The 18,476-nt window shown below is 46.4% G+C and overlaps 1 protein-coding gene across 16 annotated transcripts in view; it reads right to left on the bottom strand.

The window, feature by feature from the left end:
- LOC106606575 (dual E2 ubiquitin-conjugating enzyme/E3 ubiquitin-protein ligase BIRC6) overlaps positions 1–18,476 on the bottom strand; it is a 151,353-nt gene that overhangs the window by 105,146 nt on the left and 27,731 nt on the right. For 14 of the 16 annotated variants that reach the window (XM_082975553.1, XM_082975571.1, XM_082975584.1 and 11 more), the window contains exons 4-17: positions 9,994–10,187; positions 9,708–9,828; positions 9,331–9,413; positions 7,449–7,671; positions 7,068–7,234; positions 6,903–6,961; positions 5,271–6,797; positions 4,551–4,700; positions 4,030–4,255; positions 3,516–3,676; positions 3,140–3,271; positions 2,800–2,931; positions 2,182–2,348; positions 1,658–1,791 (exon numbers count right to left, since the gene is read on the bottom strand). In XM_082975553.1, coding sequence (XP_082831679.1) covers positions 1,658–1,791; positions 2,182–2,348; positions 2,800–2,931; positions 3,140–3,271; positions 3,516–3,676; positions 4,030–4,255; positions 4,551–4,700; positions 5,271–6,797; positions 6,903–6,961; positions 7,068–7,234; positions 7,449–7,671; positions 9,331–9,413; positions 9,708–9,828; positions 9,994–10,187 — 3,476 coding nt within the window. The remainder of the gene's footprint in view (positions 1–1,657; positions 1,792–2,181; positions 2,349–2,799; positions 2,932–3,139; positions 3,272–3,515; positions 3,677–4,029; positions 4,256–4,550; positions 4,701–5,270; positions 6,798–6,902; positions 6,962–7,067; positions 7,235–7,448; positions 7,672–9,330; positions 9,414–9,707; positions 9,829–9,993; positions 10,188–18,476) is intronic. The other 2 variants (XM_082975562.1, XM_014202984.3) reach the window with 1 other exon arrangement.

Genomic DNA, 18,476 nt, shown 5'->3' with positions numbered 1-18,476 from the left:
GCAGGTGCCAGGCACACCGGTTGTGTCAAGAACTGTAACGCTGCTGGGTTTTTCACGTTCAACAGTTTCCTGTGTGCATCAAGAACGGTCCACCACTCCAAAGGACATCCAGCCAACTTGACAACTGTGGGAAGCACTGGAGTCAACATGGGCCAGCATCCCTGTGGAACGCTGGACACCTTGTAGAGTCCATGCCCCAACGAATTGAGAATGTTCTGAGGGCAAAAGGGAGGGTGCAACTCAATATTAGAAAGGTGTCCTTAATGTTTTATACTCTCAGTGTATAACTAGGAATAAAGTGACAGATCGTAAACAGTAGCTGCAGCGTATGTGATGAGTCAAAAATGCGAGTGCAAAAAAGGTCAATGCAGATAGTCCGGGTCGCTATTTGTTTAACTAGTTAGATAATTATTTAACAGTGTTATGGCTTGGGGTAAGAAACTGTTGAGGGTCCTGTTGGTTCCAATCCTTTGTGCACCGGTAGCCTTTGCCGTGCAGTAGCAGAGAGAACAGTCTATGACTTGGGTGGCTGGAGTCTGACAATTTTTAGGGCCTTCCTCTGACACCGCCAGGTATAGAGGTCCTGAATGGCAGGAAGCTCGACCCCAGTAATGTACTTGGTCGAACGCACTACCCTCTGTAGCGCCTTGCAGCCGAATGCCAAGCAGCTGCCATAACAAGCGTTGATGCAGCCAGTCGGGATGCTCTCAATGGTGCAGCGATAGAACTTCGTGGATCTGAGGGCCCATGTAAAATATTTTCAAAGAAGCATTGTCGTGCCCTCTCCGCGACTGTGTTGGGGTGTTTGGATCAAGACAGATCTTCTGTGATGTTTACACCGGGGAACTTGAAGCTCTTCGACCCGCTCCACTGCAGCCCCGTCAGTGTGAATGGGGGCACGCTCGAATGGGGGCACGCTCCGTTCCCTGTAGTCCATGACCAGCTCCTTTGTCTTGATGACGTTGTCCTGGCACCAGATTGCCGTCTCATCGTCGGCGATCTGGCCTACCACTGTCGTGTCGTCGGCAAACTTGATCGTGGGTGAACAGGGAGTACAGGAGATGACTAAGTACGCACCCCGTGTTGAGGGTCAGCGTGGCGGATGTGTCGTTGCCTACCCTCAACACCTAGGATCCAGTTTCAGAGGGAGGTGTCAGTCCCAGGGTCCTTAGCTTAGTGATGAACTTGGAGGGCACTATGGCATTGAACGCTGAGCTGTAGTCAATGAAAAGCATTGTCACGTAGGTGTTCCTTTTGTCCAAGCGGGAAAGGGCAGCGTGGAGTGCAATTCAGAATGCATAATCTGTGGATCTGTTGGGGCGGTAAGCGAATTGGAGTGGTGTCCAGAGTGTCTGGATGAGGGGGTTGAAGTGAGCCATAACCAGCCTTTCAAAGCATTTCATGAGTACAGATAGCCATTTAGACAGGTTACCTTGGCATTCTTGGGCACAGGGACTATGGTGGTCTGCTTGAAACATGTAGGTATTACAGGCGGGGAGAGGTTGAAAATGTCAGTGAAGACACTTGCCAGTTGGTCAGTGCATGCTCTGAGTATATACAGTGCAAGATGAGAAAATAAAGCATTTGATTAAAGTGTTGGGATTCTACAATAGTTAAGTGTTTTGGTGACACAAAGGCACTAAGGAAAGCGCCAAACCTTTCTTTTGGTATTGACGTCTTCTTAAACCTTCTGATTGTGACGGACACCTCCTGGAGAAGGTCGCACCCTCGGAGGTTGTCAGGTTTCTTCGACTGAGCTGGAGAATCTGCTTTGGAAGTTGAGGCCTTTTCCTAAATGGGAGACACAACCTATTTAGAAAAAACAGATAACAGTACAACACCAGAGAGGACCAAATTCTAGAGCTATAAACTAATGGAGAGAAAATGTTCTCCTTCAAGAAAGGGATGTTGCTGGGATTTTGCTGGTATGAGGAAGCCACATCAAAGCAATTTGACACCTTCAACTTATCACTGAGAACCTGGCAATGGCACTACTCTCCCACCAGATGGAGACAAATGAGAAAGCTACAGTCAAGGCTATTCATGCACTCAACTTACACAACTCCATTACACAACTGCACCATCAGTCACAAATGCCTCAGGTGTGCAGAGAAAGACTCCTGAAATAAACAGCTTTGATGTAAAATTGCATTTGTTCTCCCAATGGTTTGCCCTCTGTACCTTGGTGGCCTGTGCCCTCTGCAGCAGGGTGGAGAGGGAATGGCCCTTGCTGCTCTGGGGCTTGGCAATGGGCATCCTCATCACCGGCCTGGGACTCTCTTCCATGCCCTTGTCGCTCACCGCCTTGATGTGCACCAGGAATGAGCGGTACTTGCCCCCGGCCATGCCTGCAGGGAGGGGGACAAACCAGCAGAAAGGCCACTGAAAAAAATCTAACATACAATACGTACATAGACTGGGAGGAGTGGATTCACAGCAAAACGTTCTGAGGACACAAATGGCCATCAAATCAAATCTTGTTATTGCGAATGTAGCTTCTAGTTCCGACAGTGCAGCAATATCTAACAATTCCGCAACAACTACCTAATACACACAAATCTAAGTAAAGGAATGGAATAAGAAAATGTATATATAAATATATGGATGAGCAATGACAAAGCGGCATAGGCAAGATGCAATAGATAGTATAAAATACAGTATATACATATGAGATGAGTGACGTTAGATATGTAAACATTATTTAAAAGTGGCATTATTAAAGTGACTAGTGATCCATTTATTAAAGTGGCCAATGATTTCAAGTCTGTATGATTTCTTCAATGTTGCAGATACTGTTACCTTTGACCAGCTTGGGGCTGGTGAGGCTAAGCATCCCAGCGTGGCCTGAGAGGTCCAGACCACTGGCCAACCACACGGGACCACACAGGATATCCTCCTTATGGTCCTCTAGGAAGGTGCACAGCCTGGAGCCTGGAGGAGGAAGAGCAATGTGATGAAACCTCCGCTTGGCTGAGGAACCCCTCGGATTGCTGCTTTACACTCAAAATCACCAGTAACGCTAATCATCTACAATCTGGCGACGCAAACCACAATAATCAAGTGTCAAACACTGGCTGAGAAATGTTTTTAAAAAGTCAGTGTCTATCGACGCTGGCTGCCTGTCCCTGCAGCTCCCTACCTGGTGTCTCTTCGATGTCCATGAACTGGATGTCGTCTGTGAAGTCGTGCATAAGCGACTGTCCGTTCCTCTCCCCGTTGGCATGGAGGACATGGGACAGGGGGAAGGAGATCTGTCTGTCAACTGCCGTCTCTGGAGAGAAAATTACATATTTCTTTTGACGAATTGAGAGACGGTAGGCAGTAGAGGCAGACACGGACATCTACAATTAAGACTAAAATGTGATGTCATGCATGATCATAAATGATATGGTCAATATTTCCCTGCAAAAGGCTAGTTCTCTACGGTAACCAGTCCTCCTGTTCATAGTATATGTTCCAGATACTGTCTTTTCAAAATTAGCCAAGGCAACAGAGATAGTGGTGAGTGTCCTCACCATTGACCTTGCCCAGACCTGGGGCCTTGTTCTTCAGCAGGGTGATCTGGATGTGAGGAATGTTAGTGATGTTGGCATTCATGACGAACTTGAAGTCCACGTGGCCCACCATGCAGGCCTTGGGAAGGACCAGTTCAAACACATGCTCGTCCCAGCTGGAGCTACAACCCACAAAGAAAACATGGCCACGTTATTCATCTACACAAATAAGATTCTTCTTCCTAGTCTTAAAAAAAAGTCAACATATCCTAGGCTACTTTTGTTTTCAATAGGAGCTTGTGAGATTATGTCAACATAGAAGTTCAACGTTAAAATCCACATGTAGATGTAGTCCTCAATGAGGAATTTCTAGTGTGTGAGAACATACAAAATGTACAGCCATTATGAAATGGCGTGTTTGCGTATTAATGCGTGTGGCGTTCGCGGACAGACTTACGAGAAATGCCTCAGTGACTAACCCCATAAGTATTCTACCCACACCCATACCCACCCTGTCACGCCCACACGTCCGTACCTGTCGCTCTGCAGCTTCCAGGTGCGTGTGTGCTGGGCGGCATCTCCATGGTGCTGCTGGTGCAGATGCTGGGGGTGGCGGCGCTGCTGCTGCTCCTGCTGCACCTCCACCCAGCAGGGCGGCACCGTGGCTGAGAAGCGCGGCGTCAGCGTCTCGAAGCGTGTCAGCTCCACCAGCGACGTCAGGCTCTCCACGGCCAACGCTTGGTCCACCAGGAGGTCAACTCCTTACAGGGAGAGGAGGTTGGCAGAGTAAAAAAATAAATTAAAAAAAAAAAAAGTCACAGGATATGAAGAACTTATGAAAGTGAAAAATGTATTGTGGCTTTTACTGTCTGGACAGTATCATGTTGTCTATCAGCATATGATTTCAATGGAAATAAGGTTCCAATAAGCGATGACTACCTAGTTTTCTCACCACCTGTTAAATAACCAACAAAGGTGAAATGAGGCAAAAACAGGGATGCAGACCGTTATTGAATGAGCAGAGATGTGAAGCGTAACGGGGTCTGCATCTCCTACCTGTGATCCCTGGGCTTGAGGGGTTGGACGAGGGCTTGGTCCCCTCCAACAGCTGTTCAGACCCTTTCGAAACTGGGCCATCGACAAAAATGTCAGCGTCATCTATATCGTCACACACACCTCCAATTTGAAGGAAGTGAAGTTCACCACCTGGGGGGGGGGGGGGTTAGATGACAGTAGTAAGAATGAAAACATTCTAAATATGAAATAGATCCAAAAGTTACATGTCTAAGCAGTAGGCTGAGAAAGTGGCCACCGACAACTGCCTCTTTGTTCCCCTTAAAAATCACTCATGCCTTCTATAAAATAAACATTTTTTTTTTTTATCATATGACAACTTGTTTCTTTTATGCTTTCGTTGAAAGCCAGCCTGCAGCACAGTCTGTAAAACAGCGGGTGGGTCAGACCACAATACAAATGTTCAAAGACAAATCTGACTCAGGGGGAAAAATGTAATCTAAACTTCAGTAGTAGCCCATCCCCCATCTCTAGACCCAAAATACCACTCTCCAGGACTCGCTCAATGTGAGCCACACACAGACAGCGTTGCAGGTTACTTTCCTGCAGTCCTTTTCATTGTTGTATCATACATACTAAACACCTATCCAACTTATGAGATATATTACAACTATTAAAAACTGTAAAACATGATCTGCACCATTACAACCTGGGCAATCTAAGAAGAGATATTTCTAGCCAAGATTGTGGAGCCGTCCTCACCTTTAGTGCAAGCGCAAAGGCGGTCAGTCCCAGAGCAGTAGGTGACTGCGACGAAAGGGTCAATCTCATCCACTATCCCGTCTTTCTTGGGCGGCTCCACTTTGGCCAGGACCTCCAAAGTGGACAGGTCCAGGATCATGATGTACCCTGCCTGAGTGGTGACCACCAGGTGGCCCAGTCCGACCACGTCCACCTGCTTCACCTTTGTGCTACTGGGAGCAGCTGTGCTGCTAGTACCAGTCCCTGGCCCACACCCATGGCCGCAGCCAGAGCCGTTTTTAAGCCCACGCCGATGCGTCTCCTCCTGGGCCTCCTCGCTGTCGTCCTCCCTCCCATCCAGTACGTCTGGCGGGAGCAGGATGAGGGAGGTGACGGCGTCCCGGGGGTCTCTGATGTGCTGCACCTTGACAGGCTCCTCCTCCAGAGTGACAATGCGGGTGGAGTAGTTGAGCTTGTAGAGGGCCAGATAGCCCCCACCGCCACAGCCTCCCAGGGGCCTGGACGGCTGTTGTCGCTGGTCAGGGGGGGGCAGGATGAGTGGGGTCTGAGGGGGAGAGGCGGAGGGAAGGGCCTCGTGGCCATTGGCCAGTGTGGGCAGGGGCTGGAGCTCTCCCTTACGGCGGCTGCAGAGGGCTGAGTGGAGGCGGTTAAGGTTGTTGAGGGCCTCCACCTGGTTGATGGCGCTGAGAGACTCCACGGAGCAGGGCTGTAGCCCCACCAGCAAGTGCACGCCGTCTGAACAGGGCGTGATGGAGTCCACGTAGAGGTTCTCCTCCTCCAGCTGCTTGGGCAGCCGCAGACACTGCACCAGGGCTCCGGGCCGCGGCGCCAGCGAGCTCCACTTGTCCCCGTCCAGGGCGGCTAGGTTTGCGGCAGCGTCTGCAAACTGCTGGATGTAGGTGATGGGCGGGTCCTGGAGCAGCAGCTGCTCGTGAGTGTCGAACTCCATCTCGATGATCTGCGGAACGGAGAAGCCCTCCTCGTGCAGCCCCTTGCTCATCAGATTGTTCATCTGGGCAAACACCTTGCCCGACGACTTCTCCTCCGACTCCTTGATGCTGTAGAGCAAGAGCACGGGCATAGTCCTGCGCACGGCAGGAGCGGCTGGGTTTGGAGAACCCAGCTCCATAGGAGGGGGATTGCAGGTCTCCATCTCCACAGGGCCCTGGTCAGGCACGGCATGGGGGAGCTCGGGGCCCTGAGTCCTGAGGGGGCCGTCCATGGTGCGGCGGGCGGAGGAAGGGGGTGGGGCGGCAAGCGGGGAGCCGGCGGCAGAGCGGTAGCTGAGCAGGCCTCCAGCCAGAAGGCAGGGGAAGGGAATGTTGTGGTGCTCCGCGGGCTTCTCCTTGGCCTTGTCGGCCTTGGCCTGGGCCAGGGAAGGGTTAGCCCCCAGCTCCTCCAGGTCCTTGACGGTGTCCTCCAACACGCTGGCCACCACCTCCCACTGGAGCTTCTCTGGCTGCTGCAGGACGCTGAGCGCTGTCACGCCCAGGCTCACCTCCATGCTCTCCCTCTGGGACGGGTGGCCTGGGAACAGGAGGGGGGACAAAAATAAAATGCGATAGCTCAACATACGGATACCTAGAAAGTCTACGGAGCAAAAGAGTAACAAGATTTGAAGAGGCTTCATACCGGTCACCGACTCTGATCTGGAATGCTCTTCACTGTCGGAGTCCTCCAACTGATCGTCACTGGCAGAGACAAAAACAAAAAGAAACACACATTTCCTCTTTTACACGCACTTAACACCATTGAAACTTTCATTGACTGACATAGAATAGGTGTGTCCAGTAGTACCTGTCCCCCTCTAGTTTTGGTATGTCTGAGCAGCTGGAGGAGTCCTCTAGCCAGGCTAAGGTGGGCCTCCTGGACTCCTGGGTCCCCAGGGCCAGCTCGCTCCCAGACAGAATCAGCTGCCGCAGGATTGCTGGGTCGTAGGGGTTGATTTCAAATTTCAAGTGCACCTGAGGGGAGCACAAAACATCATGAATCAACAAATCACATTTACAAACATTAGTAATATCCTTACGCACATAGATTAATGTATTCATGCCATAAATTGTATGCATGTCAATTAAGTCTGACGAATGGGCCCAGACATCCAGGACAAAACATGGAGGCAGACATCAACAAAACTGTACTTCACGTTTCGCGCCTAGCCGCGCTGCACAGCCTTACCTTCATGAGCTTGGACAAGTCCCAGATGCAGATCTTGCCACGCTTGGTGGCGGCTGCCAGGAAGTGTGGGCAGCTGCCGAAGCCGTAGCAGGCGATCTTATCTGAGCCATCAGGTGTGGGGAACTGTGCGGGGCTGGTGGCCAGCGTGACGGACAGGGGCACGTTCTGGGTGTGCTCACCCTTCACAAATGGACAGTTGGGGGAATGTCGCTCGTGCTCGGACCTGACAGGAAGGCCGGGGCGTGATCATTATGATGAGAGGTAAGTAAATGTGCGATCTGAAGGTTGTGTGGTGTGTGTGTGTGTGTACAGTACATTCTGAAATATATTCAGACTCCTTCACTTTTTCCACATTTTGTTAAGTCACAGCCTTATTCTAAAATGTATTTAAATAATGACAAAGCGAAAACAGGTTTAGAAATGTTCGCAAATGTATTAAATATAAAAAACAGAAATATCATATTTACATAAGTATTCAGACCCTTTGCTACGAGACTCGAAATTGAGCTCAGGTGCATCCTGTTTTCATTGATCATCCTTGAGATGTTTCTACAACTTTATTGGAGTCCACCTGTGGTAAATTCAATGGATTGGACATGATTTGGAAAGGCACACACCTGTCTATATAAGGTCCCACAGTTGACAGTGCATGTCAGAGCATAAACCAAGCCATGAGGTCGAAGGAATTGTCCGTAGAGACAGGATTGTGTCGAGGCACAGATCTGGGGAAGGATACCAAAAACATTCTGCAGCATTGAAGGTCCCCAAGAACATTGGCCTCCATCATTCTTAAATGGAAGAAGTTTGGAATCCCCAAGAATCTTCCTAAAGCTGGCCGCCCAGCCAAACTGAGCAATCGGGGGAGAAGGGCCTTGGTCAGGGAGGTGACCAAGAACCCGACGGTCACTCTGACAGAGCTCCAGAGTTACTCTGTGGAGATGGGAGAACCTTCCAGAAGGACAACCATCTCTGCAGCACTCCAATCAGGCCTCTATTGTAGAGTGGCCAGACGGAAGTCACTTCTCAGTAAAAGACACATGACAGCAACTCCCGCTTGGAGTTTGCCAAAAAGCACCTAAAGACTCTCTGACCATGAGAAAAAAGATTCTCTGGTATGATGAAACCAAGATTGAACTCTTTGGTCTAAATGCAAAGCGTCACATCTGGAGGAAACCTGGCACCATCCCTACAGTTAAACTTAGTGGTGGCAGCATCATGCTGTGGGGATGTTTTTCAGCGGCAGGGACTGGGAGGATCGAGGGAAAGATGAACGAAGCAAAGTACAGAGGGATCCTTGATGAAAACCTGCTCCAGAGCGCTCAGGACCTCAGACTGGGGAGAAGGTTCACCTTCCAACAGGACAACGATCGTAAGCACACAGCCAAGACAACACAGGAGTGGCTTTGGGACAAGTCTCTGAATGTCCTTGAGTGGTCCAGCCAGAGCCCGGACTTCAACCTGATCGAACATCTCTGGAGAGACCTGAAAATGGCTGTGCAGCGATGCTCCCCACATCCAACCTGACAGAGCTTGCAAGGATCTGCAGAGAAGAATGGGAGAAACTCCCCAAATACAAGTGTGCCAAGCTTGTATGGTCATACCCAGGAAGACACGAGGCTGTAATGGCTGACAAAGGTGCATCAACAAAGTACTCAGTAAAGGGTCTGAATACTTACTTAAAAGGTGATCGTTTTTTTTTTTTTTATATACATTTGCAACAACAAAAAAACTATTTTAGGTTTGTCATTATGGGGTATTGGGTGTAGATTGATGAGGATCGTTTTTTTTTTAATCCATTTTAGAATAAGGCTGTAACGTAACAAAATGTGGAAAAAGTCAAAGGGTCTGAATACTTTCCAAATGCACAGTATGTGTCACTCACCACGGTTCATCTGTGGGCTCCCAACACACTAGGCAGACACTGCATGTGAAACACATGGCCCTGTCATCACCGGTGGAGGCAGGCTGCAGAGGGAACAAAGAGAGAGAAGGCATTTCCAAACAGTGAAAAACTCCAAGTTAAGTACCATGAGGCTCAGTGATCCGCAATAAAAACAAACTAATCTATTACACTTGATGTACAGCAATAAATATATTTTATACTGCATCAGCAATAGTGTGCCATACAGCAACGTGTATGTCAAACAGCATGCAAACTAGTGTGCATGCATGATAAAGATGTAATTGGAGGATGAAATAGTAAATCAATGAATATGTAAGCATTAGAGATAGAGAGCTGATGGGAGATGGTGGCCTTACACTGCCTACCTGGTGGTAAAATCCTGCTTGGGCCATGGGGTCAGGCTGTGCCCACCTGTACCCGGCGTGGGGCCACGACATGAACGTTTCTCTCCTATTGGCCTCACTGTACATTAATGATCTGAAAGACAGACAGCAAGAGTCAATACCTTATCAATTCAGAAATGACGGCAAAACAATGAACAAAACACATCAAATTGGTAATGGAGAGATAAAAGTTCATTCAGTGATTTTCATGCCTCTGTGGTGCACCGTGAGGTCTGTCATGGTTTAAGGTCCTGCTCACCTATCTACAGAGCGCCCTGGGCCCACCCCCAGCTCAGGCCGTGCGCTTGGTAAGAGGTAGGAGAGTCTGTCCATTATGAACGAGGCCACAGACAAGGCAGCGACATTCTGGTTTATCTTCTTCAGCTCGTTCACGATGGCACTGGCGACCAACTTTAGCACATGGTGTGGAAGATGGAACGTCACTGTTGCCCACTGGAGAGCGAGAGAGCGACAGACAGTGTTAGGGAAGGAGAGAGAAGGGTGTCATTTCAGTAATACTGCATCCCTTCCCTGCTGGTACAGCAGATAAAAGTATACAACCAGGGTTTGCCCAAATTCACATATATTATACAATGTATGCCATTCTGTGAGAAGTCACTGGGAAAGTGAAAAGGGAAGTCCCTCATCTGGACACAAGCTGGTTGTTACAGCAGTGTGAGTTGGGATCCGGCCAAGGAAGAGATGCCGGATGTTAGATAAACTGCAAATATCAGGCCTTGGTCCTGCATTGGACTTGCAAGGGGAGTGTATTTCTTTTGATACAGAAGGATAGGGGGGTGGGGGCAGCTGTTAAAACATTCACAATATAGCAAGCTAAAGCAATGGGTGCTAAATGAAATAGGGCAACAAAATGATCTTGATGTAACAGAGTGCAGGTTGGCACTCCGACAGCCAGTAGAGAGGATTCTTCTGCCCTGGATCTCAGCAATGGAACCAGTGCTAAAACATGTGCATGAGTAAAAACCTGTGAGAGTCGTGTTGGGTCACTCACTGGTTATAGAACATATACTGTTACAGACATCCCTTTTAAATAAGACTGAACAAGTAGGTCACCCAGTCCTGTGTGAGTGAGGCAGGGCTGTTCCAGACAACAACAAAAAAGATCTTGGTCGACCTGTTCTTTAGTCCAATCGATTGGTGGACATTTTTAAATGTATTTTTCCATATAGACACTTATGGGTTTTAAATCAAAATCAACTATATATACATTTTTTTTTTTATTTAACCTTTATTTAACTAGGCAAGTCAGTTAAGAACAAATTCTTATTTACAATGACGGCCTACTGGGGAACCATGGGTAAACTGCCTTGTTCAAGGGCAGAACGACAGATTTTTACCTTGGCAGCTTGGGGATTCGATCTAGCAACCTTTCGGTTACTGGTCCAACGTTCTAACCACTTGGCTATCTGCCGCCCAGTATATGCACTGAGCTTGTCTAATGATTTAAGAACTCTGATGAAATAATTAAGACAAGTGACTAGAGGGAGTCCGACCGCAATTGATTTGATTGCGACTGGCTCAAACTTGCTGCGCAAAAAAGAAATACAAATGAAATAAAAAGACAAGCACCCGTTGTCTCCTCCCAGCTGCAGCGACCACAGAACATCAGTGTTTATCTCGCTGTCCGTGTTGCTGTAGCAGCAATATAATTACAGCCATTTCCGACTAAAGTTGTTACCGAAATCCCTCTTGTTTAGGAAAAACATTCCCTGTTCCCTCAATAATCCTTGCTCTCTTTACATGACATGTATACATCGCATGCACGTGACAAATAGGGCATGTCCTATAGCATATCATAATCACATCAATAAATTGGTTACAACAAACTCCAACAATAACATGTGAAATGTGAAAAAGAAACTCACTGGTTGCTCAGGAGGTAAAGGGGAAGTCAGATGTGTGGAATAAATTTGACAAGTTGTGGAAAATACTGGAGATCAAGAAAACGGTAAGGAGCAAGCGCTGCATGCATATTGTGTGTGCCAAACCGATGCTGCTAGATTACAATACCATTTCCAACCATTTGGAACACTGTAAACACTAAATAAATTAAGCGTAGAGTGTTGTAACAATTCAATTATTTTTGTCAATCGTTTATTACAGCAAAGACTAAAAACAGTCGCATGCATTTGTGAATGCAATTACCGAAATGAAATGGTATAGTTCTAGTTTAAGCTAATTATTGTATGGTCGCTTTGTTATTTTAATTTAAAACGCTTGATTGCATTTCACATCATTAAGGACTCGTATGCTGTATGATGACATGAACAAATTAATGATTGACACAGTAGCCTATATAAGTATTGACATATAGGCATAAGTAAGTTACGGTATTAAGACTTAACAGGATGCGCTCTTAGACCTACAGCTTGTTGGTGGTTATACAAGGCTGCTATACTAAACCTACTAATGCTAATGAAATTACTTATTATAAAGATAATAACAAAAAGGAGATCAAGAAAGAGGTTATTATTATTATTACGGATGCATGATATATCGGTGAGCATATCGGAATCGGACGATATTAGCTAAAAATACCAACATTGGCCCGATGTCTAGTTTAACACCGATGTGAAAAACCAACGTCAAAGCTGACGTGGATACCTATATAACGTAGGTACATAATGTAATGACGCCACAAAAAGGTTTGCGCTACACGTGCAACACAGCATTCCTAACCTAGCACACAATGTCTGCTGTGTGGCTCGAGCAGTCAAGTCGAGTAGTCATTTGAAAGAGTAACAACATTTCAGCGAGACAACTCAAAGGCGAAATCCATTAACGCGAAGATAATGGAATTCATTGCCCTTGACAAGTAACCGTTCTCTGTCATGGGTGATGTTGGCTTTCGCGACTGGTCGAGCACCGGTACACACTACCAAGTAGGCGCTATTATTCAGATGTTGCCCTACCGGAGTTACACAGTAATAGCGTCACTGCGATTAGCTTCACGACTGACATTTGGACCAGCGATATCAGCCCCATGAACATGCCGAGTCTGACAGCAGTGGGTCGTCGAGGATTTTGTACTGAGGAAAGTAGTATTGCATGCTCATTAATGTGCTGGTTGTCATACCGCTGCTGCCATTTCAACGGCATTTGGGAACATGTTTGAAACATGAACACACTAGCTAGCTCCATTCGAACAACTGACTGGAGAAATCAGCTCATCAACTGTGCCTGCAACAGACGTGATACCCTCTGTCATGGCATTGAAATACTTGCTCAACAAAACTGCCGACAGGCTGTGAACAAGCAATTGGGTGGCACTCTCTCTTTACTGTGTCGCCACCATGCTCGATGCTCTGTACAAGGACCGCTACTTCGATACAGACATGAAACAGGGTTTACGTGAAATGTTACATACACAGCTGGACAAGATGGAAATGGACATAGTGACCGTGTGCACTGAGGAAGCGAGACCCACGGACAGACAGAGCTGAAACTTCACTGCTTGACATGTATGATGAAATCCTGGTTGAGAATGAAACGACTGAACGAAACAGCACAGTAAGTAAGTGAAATAAATAGGTTTTGATTATGTTTTACTGGTAATGGGGACATATATAAATGACAAAAACAACGCTGGACCAATTGTGCGCTGCCCTATGGGACTCCCAATCACAGCCGAATGTGACAACGTGCCTGGATTGGAACCAGAGACTGTAGTAACGCCTCTTGCACTGAGATGCAGTGCCTTAGACCGTTGCGTCCGTGTGTGTTAACTATTTAAACTATTTAAACTGTACTAGAATGCTGAAAAGGTCGCTTAAATTGTAAATATCGGTATCGTTTTTGGGCAAGGAAAATATCAGATATCGGCCAAAAATGTAATATCAGTGCATCACTATAAATATAAATTTGACAATTTGGAACAGTGTAAACACTAAATAAATTCTAATCCATTTTTTTTTTTTTTTTGTAATACCAGAGAGGCTGTTCTAATGAAACATGTATTAGAGCATAGCAAATATAAAAACAGCGGCCGAATTTGGGAAATTGTTTATCTGACGTGGTTGCATGAGGCTTTGAGTTCATGGAATCAGTAGGCTATTAAACAAATACTGAAACGGGCAACACAAGCAGGATCTGTCTTATTTCTCGTGATACAGTACATATGGATGATGTATAAAGCCAGGCACATTTAACAGTTAGGCTTTTGATTATAGACCTAATTAAGTTGGGGTTTCCTCATTGTTCTCAACACCAACATGCTGGTTAATTTTGCTATTATGCACATAGCAACAAGGTGTAGAACAAGGCGCCAATCACAGCACACTGATGTTTCAGAACCGTAGACAGCGACGGCTATAGTTTTTTGGTTATTTGCTACTGCTCAACTAACGAAATCTCGATCAACCCCCCCCTCCCCAAAAAAAGAATTGACCAGTCGACTGAATGGGGTCAGCTCTAGAGTGAGAGCATAATCTCTCTACATAAAAAGTGTCTAAAAATCTTAGAGCATGACCATAAGGGCAGATGTTGTTCTGCATGGCAGGAACACAACGGAATACAAGGGTAAGGCAGAGGACAATGCTGAGAGAAGTGCATTCATATACTTCAAGATATTCTACAGACGTTGCATTTGAGACATTGAGCGTCACACTTTGGGCAACTTTTACATCTTAGTAATTTTGCAAACGATCTTATCCAGTGTGACTTAGAGTAGCAATTTGGGTTAAGTGCCAAGCGCAAGAGCACATTGGCAGTTTTTTCCACAGTCGGCTCGGGATTCAAACCAGCAATCTTTTGATTACTGGCCCAATGCTCTTAACCGCCCGTCTCAAAGGCCCAGTGCAGTCAAAAACATTCCACACTGAGGTTGGAATAATACGGTCAAATAGTGAAAATGACAATAATGCCCTTTTAGTTTAAGAGCTGTTTGAAAAGACCGCCTGAAATTTCAGCCTGTTTTGGTGGGAGGAAGCTCTGGCCTTCCATGGTGACATCACCATATGGTATATGTTTAGTTAACAAGCAAACTTTCAGGGGAAAAACTAGATGACTATATACAAATACTTTGATTTGTTAGCTATCTATAGTGGGGGTGAAGGTAGTACGACTGAAAACTTTACCAGGACAAGGATTTGTCAATGTCGAGCTCTTTCCAAAATTATGTTGTTTGCATAGCTAGCTACATGCCAAATGGATAGGTACCTTCAGGTATCTGAAATGACATGATCATTGATGTTTACTGATCATGAAAATCACGCAGTTACTGTCTGTATAACTACGAGCTAAGTGTGTGCAATTGTTTTGCATGGAATAAACCAGAAATGTATAGTTCTGACTACAGTCAATATATGATATTAAAACCAAATAGTTAACATTTTTTTAACAATCCCTTGAAATAAGCACATAGTTGTCAATGGTTATAGCAGAGCTGGGGTTCTCCTTGCCCCCCAGCTGCCAAATCAAAACGCATTGTGACATAAAACGAATTATATAGTTAGCAAGTAGCTTGCTTAACAACTAATGGCTCAGTCTTGGTAGAAAATGGTAGGAAGAGCACGAGGCTTTCTCTGCAGCCTACAGGCTGGAGATAAAATGTATGACAATGCAATGAGATAGAAACTTGTTACATCATGCAGGTTAACACCATATCCTAAAAACAGGACAAGTCAAAGTAAAATGGACAATCAGGCTACTCACAACTGCTGTCCATGAGTTTCATGAGCTAAATTGTCACGATCAGTGGTTTCAAGTTTGTATCCATACATTTTTTACAAGCTGATCCAAGCGAAAAAGAAAATACTTATTCATTTCCCGGTGTTTAAACAGATTGCAAATAGGCTCAGGATATTTCCTCCTAATAAAGTTGGGTAGCTGATTTTCACTAATAGGGATCATACTTTTTCTCCAGCCCCAGCTAACACCAATAATAAACTAATCATGATAGTCAGTTTAGAACTCAATTAGTTTTGCCCCGGTCTGGACCTGCCTTGACCCAAACATAGATGTCTATAAATGACATATTTTCAACTTTAATTTAGAACCGAAAATGAAATACATTTCAACGTCCAGAATTGTGTCTTTTCACTTTTCCTTCAGAACCTAAATTTAACCTCGCTTCAACGTATTTTAGATGGTTTTTTTTCAAAGTAATTTTGCTTACTGGGACTATTCTTGTAGGGGTTGCAAGAATAAAATCAAAGTTTCTTAGTCACGTGCGCCGAATACAAAAGGTGTAGACATTACAGTGAATTGCTTACTTACAAGCACTAACCAACACCAATTTTTTTTTTACTTATCTATTGTACTCCTAATAGTGCAGTTGTTAAGTAAAGAAATAAAAAAACAGTAAATAGACAGTGAAAAATAAGAGTAGCGAGGCTATACAAAGTAGCGAGGCGATATACAGGCACCGGTTAGTCGGGCTAATTGAGGTAGTTTGTACATGTAGGTATTGTTAAAGTGACTATGCATATATGATAAACAGAGAAGCAGCAGCATAAAAGATGGGTTGGGGGGGACACAACGCAAATAGTCCGGGTAGCCATTTGATTACCTGTTCAGGAGTCTAATGGTTTGGGGGTAAAAACTGTTGAGATGCCTTTTGGTCCTAGTCTTGGCGCTCCGGTACCGCTTGCTGTGCAGAAGCAAAGAAAATAGTCTATAACCGGGCTAGCTGGGGTCTTTGACAATTTTTAGGGCCTTCCTCTGACACCGCCTGGTGTAGAGGTCCTGAATGGCAGGCAGCTTAGCCCCAGTGATGTACTGGGTAGTACGCACTACTCTCTGTAGTGCCTTGCGGTCGGAGGCCGAGCAGTTGCCGTACCAGGTAGTGACGCAACCAGTCAGGATGCTCTCAATGTTGCAGCTGTAGAACCTTGAGGATCTCAGGACCCATGCCAAATCTTTTCAGTCTTCTGAGGGGGAATAGGTTTTGTCGTGCCCTCTTCACGACTGTCTTGGTGTGTTCGGACCATTCTAGTTTGTTGGTGATGTGGACGCCAAGGAACTTGAAGCTCTCAACCTGCTCCACTACAGCCCTGTTGATGAGAATGGGGGCGTGCTCGGTCCTCCTTTTCCTGTAGTCCACAATCATCTCCTTAGTCTTGGATACGTTGAGGGATTTGTTGCTATTCTAGCACCACCCAGCCAGGTCTTTGACCTCCACCCTATAGGCCGTCTCGTCGTTGTCGGTGATCAGGCCTACATCTGTTGTGTCGTCGGCAAACAATGATGGTGTTGGAGTCGTGCCTGGCCACGCAGTCGTGGGTGAACAGGGAGTACAGGAGGGGGCTGAGCACGCACCCCTGAGGGGGTCCAGTGTTGAGGATCAGCATGGCAGATGTGTTGCTACCTATCCTCACCACCTGGGGGCGGCCCGTCAGGAAGTCCAGGATCCAGTTGCAGAGGGAGGTGTTTAGTCCCAGGGTCCTTAGCATAGTGATGAGCTTTGAGGGTACTATGGTGTTGAACGCTGAGCTGTAGTCAATGAAAAGCATTCTCACGTAGGTGTTCCTTTTGTCCAAGTGGGAAAGGGCAGTGTGGAGTGCAATAGAGATTGCGTCAACTGTGGATCTGTTTGGGCGGTACGTAAATTGGAGTGGGTCTAGGGTTTCTGGGATAATGGTGTTACATTACCAGCCTTTCAAAGCACTTCATGGCTACAGACGTCATTTAGGCAGGTTGCCTTGGTGTTCTTGGGCACAGGGACTATGGTGGTCTGCTTGAAACATGTTGGTATTATAGACTCGGTCAGGGACATGTTGAAAATGTCAGTGAAGACACCTGCCAGTTGGACAGCACATGCCCGGAGCACACGTCCTGGTAATCTGTCTGGCCCCGCGGCCTTGTGAATGTTGACCTTTTTAAAGGTCTTACTCACGTTGACTACGGAGAGCGTGATCACACAGTCATCCGGAACAGCTGATGCTCTCATGCATGCCTCAGTGTTGCTTGCCTCGAAGCGAGCATAGAAGTGATTTAGCTCTTCTGGTAGGCTCGTGACACTGTGCAGCTCGTGGCTGTGCTTCCCTTTGTAGTCTGTAATAGTTTGCAAGCCCTGACACATAAGACGAGCGTCGGTGCTGGTGTAGTACGAGTCAATCTTAGCCCTGTATTGGCCTGTTTGATGGTTTGTCGGAGAGTTTAGCAGGATTTCTTAAAAGCTTCCGGGTTAGAGTCCCGCACCTTGAAAGCGGCAGCTCTACCCTTTAGCTCAGTGCGAATGTTGCCTGTAATCCATGGCTTCTGGTTGGGGTATGTCCGTACAGTCACTGTGGGGACGACGACCGCGACGCACTTATTGATAAAGCCAGTGACTGATGTGGTGTACTCCTCAATGCAATCGGAAGAATCCCGGAACATGTTCCAGTCTGTGATAGCAAAACAGTTCTGTAGTTCAGCATCTGCTTCATCTGACCAATTTTTATAGACCAAGTCTCTGGTGCTTCCTTCTTAAATTTTTTGCTTGTAAGCAGGAATCAGGAGGATAGAATTGTGGTCAGATTTGCCAAATGGAGGGAAAGCTTTGTACCCGTCTCTGTGTGGAGTACGGGTGATCTATCATTTTTTCCAATCTGGTTGCGCATTTAACATGTTGATAGAGATAAGGTAAAACTGATTTAAGTTTCCCTGCATTAAAGTCTCCGGCCACTAGGAGCGCCGTCTCGGGGTGAGCGGTTTCCTGTTTGCTTATTTCCTTACACAGCTGACTGAGTGCGGTCTTAGTGCCAGCATCCGGCTGTGGTGATAAATAAACAGCCACGAAAA

This window comes from Salmo salar, chromosome 01 (assembly GCF_965601325.2).
Source record: "Salmo salar chromosome 01, fSalSal1, whole genome shotgun sequence".
Lineage (NCBI taxonomy): Eukaryota > Metazoa > Chordata > Actinopteri > Salmoniformes > Salmonidae > Salmo > Salmo salar.
The sequence above is the reverse complement of the archived record's forward strand: the minus strand, read 5'-3'. Positions and strand labels throughout refer to the sequence as shown.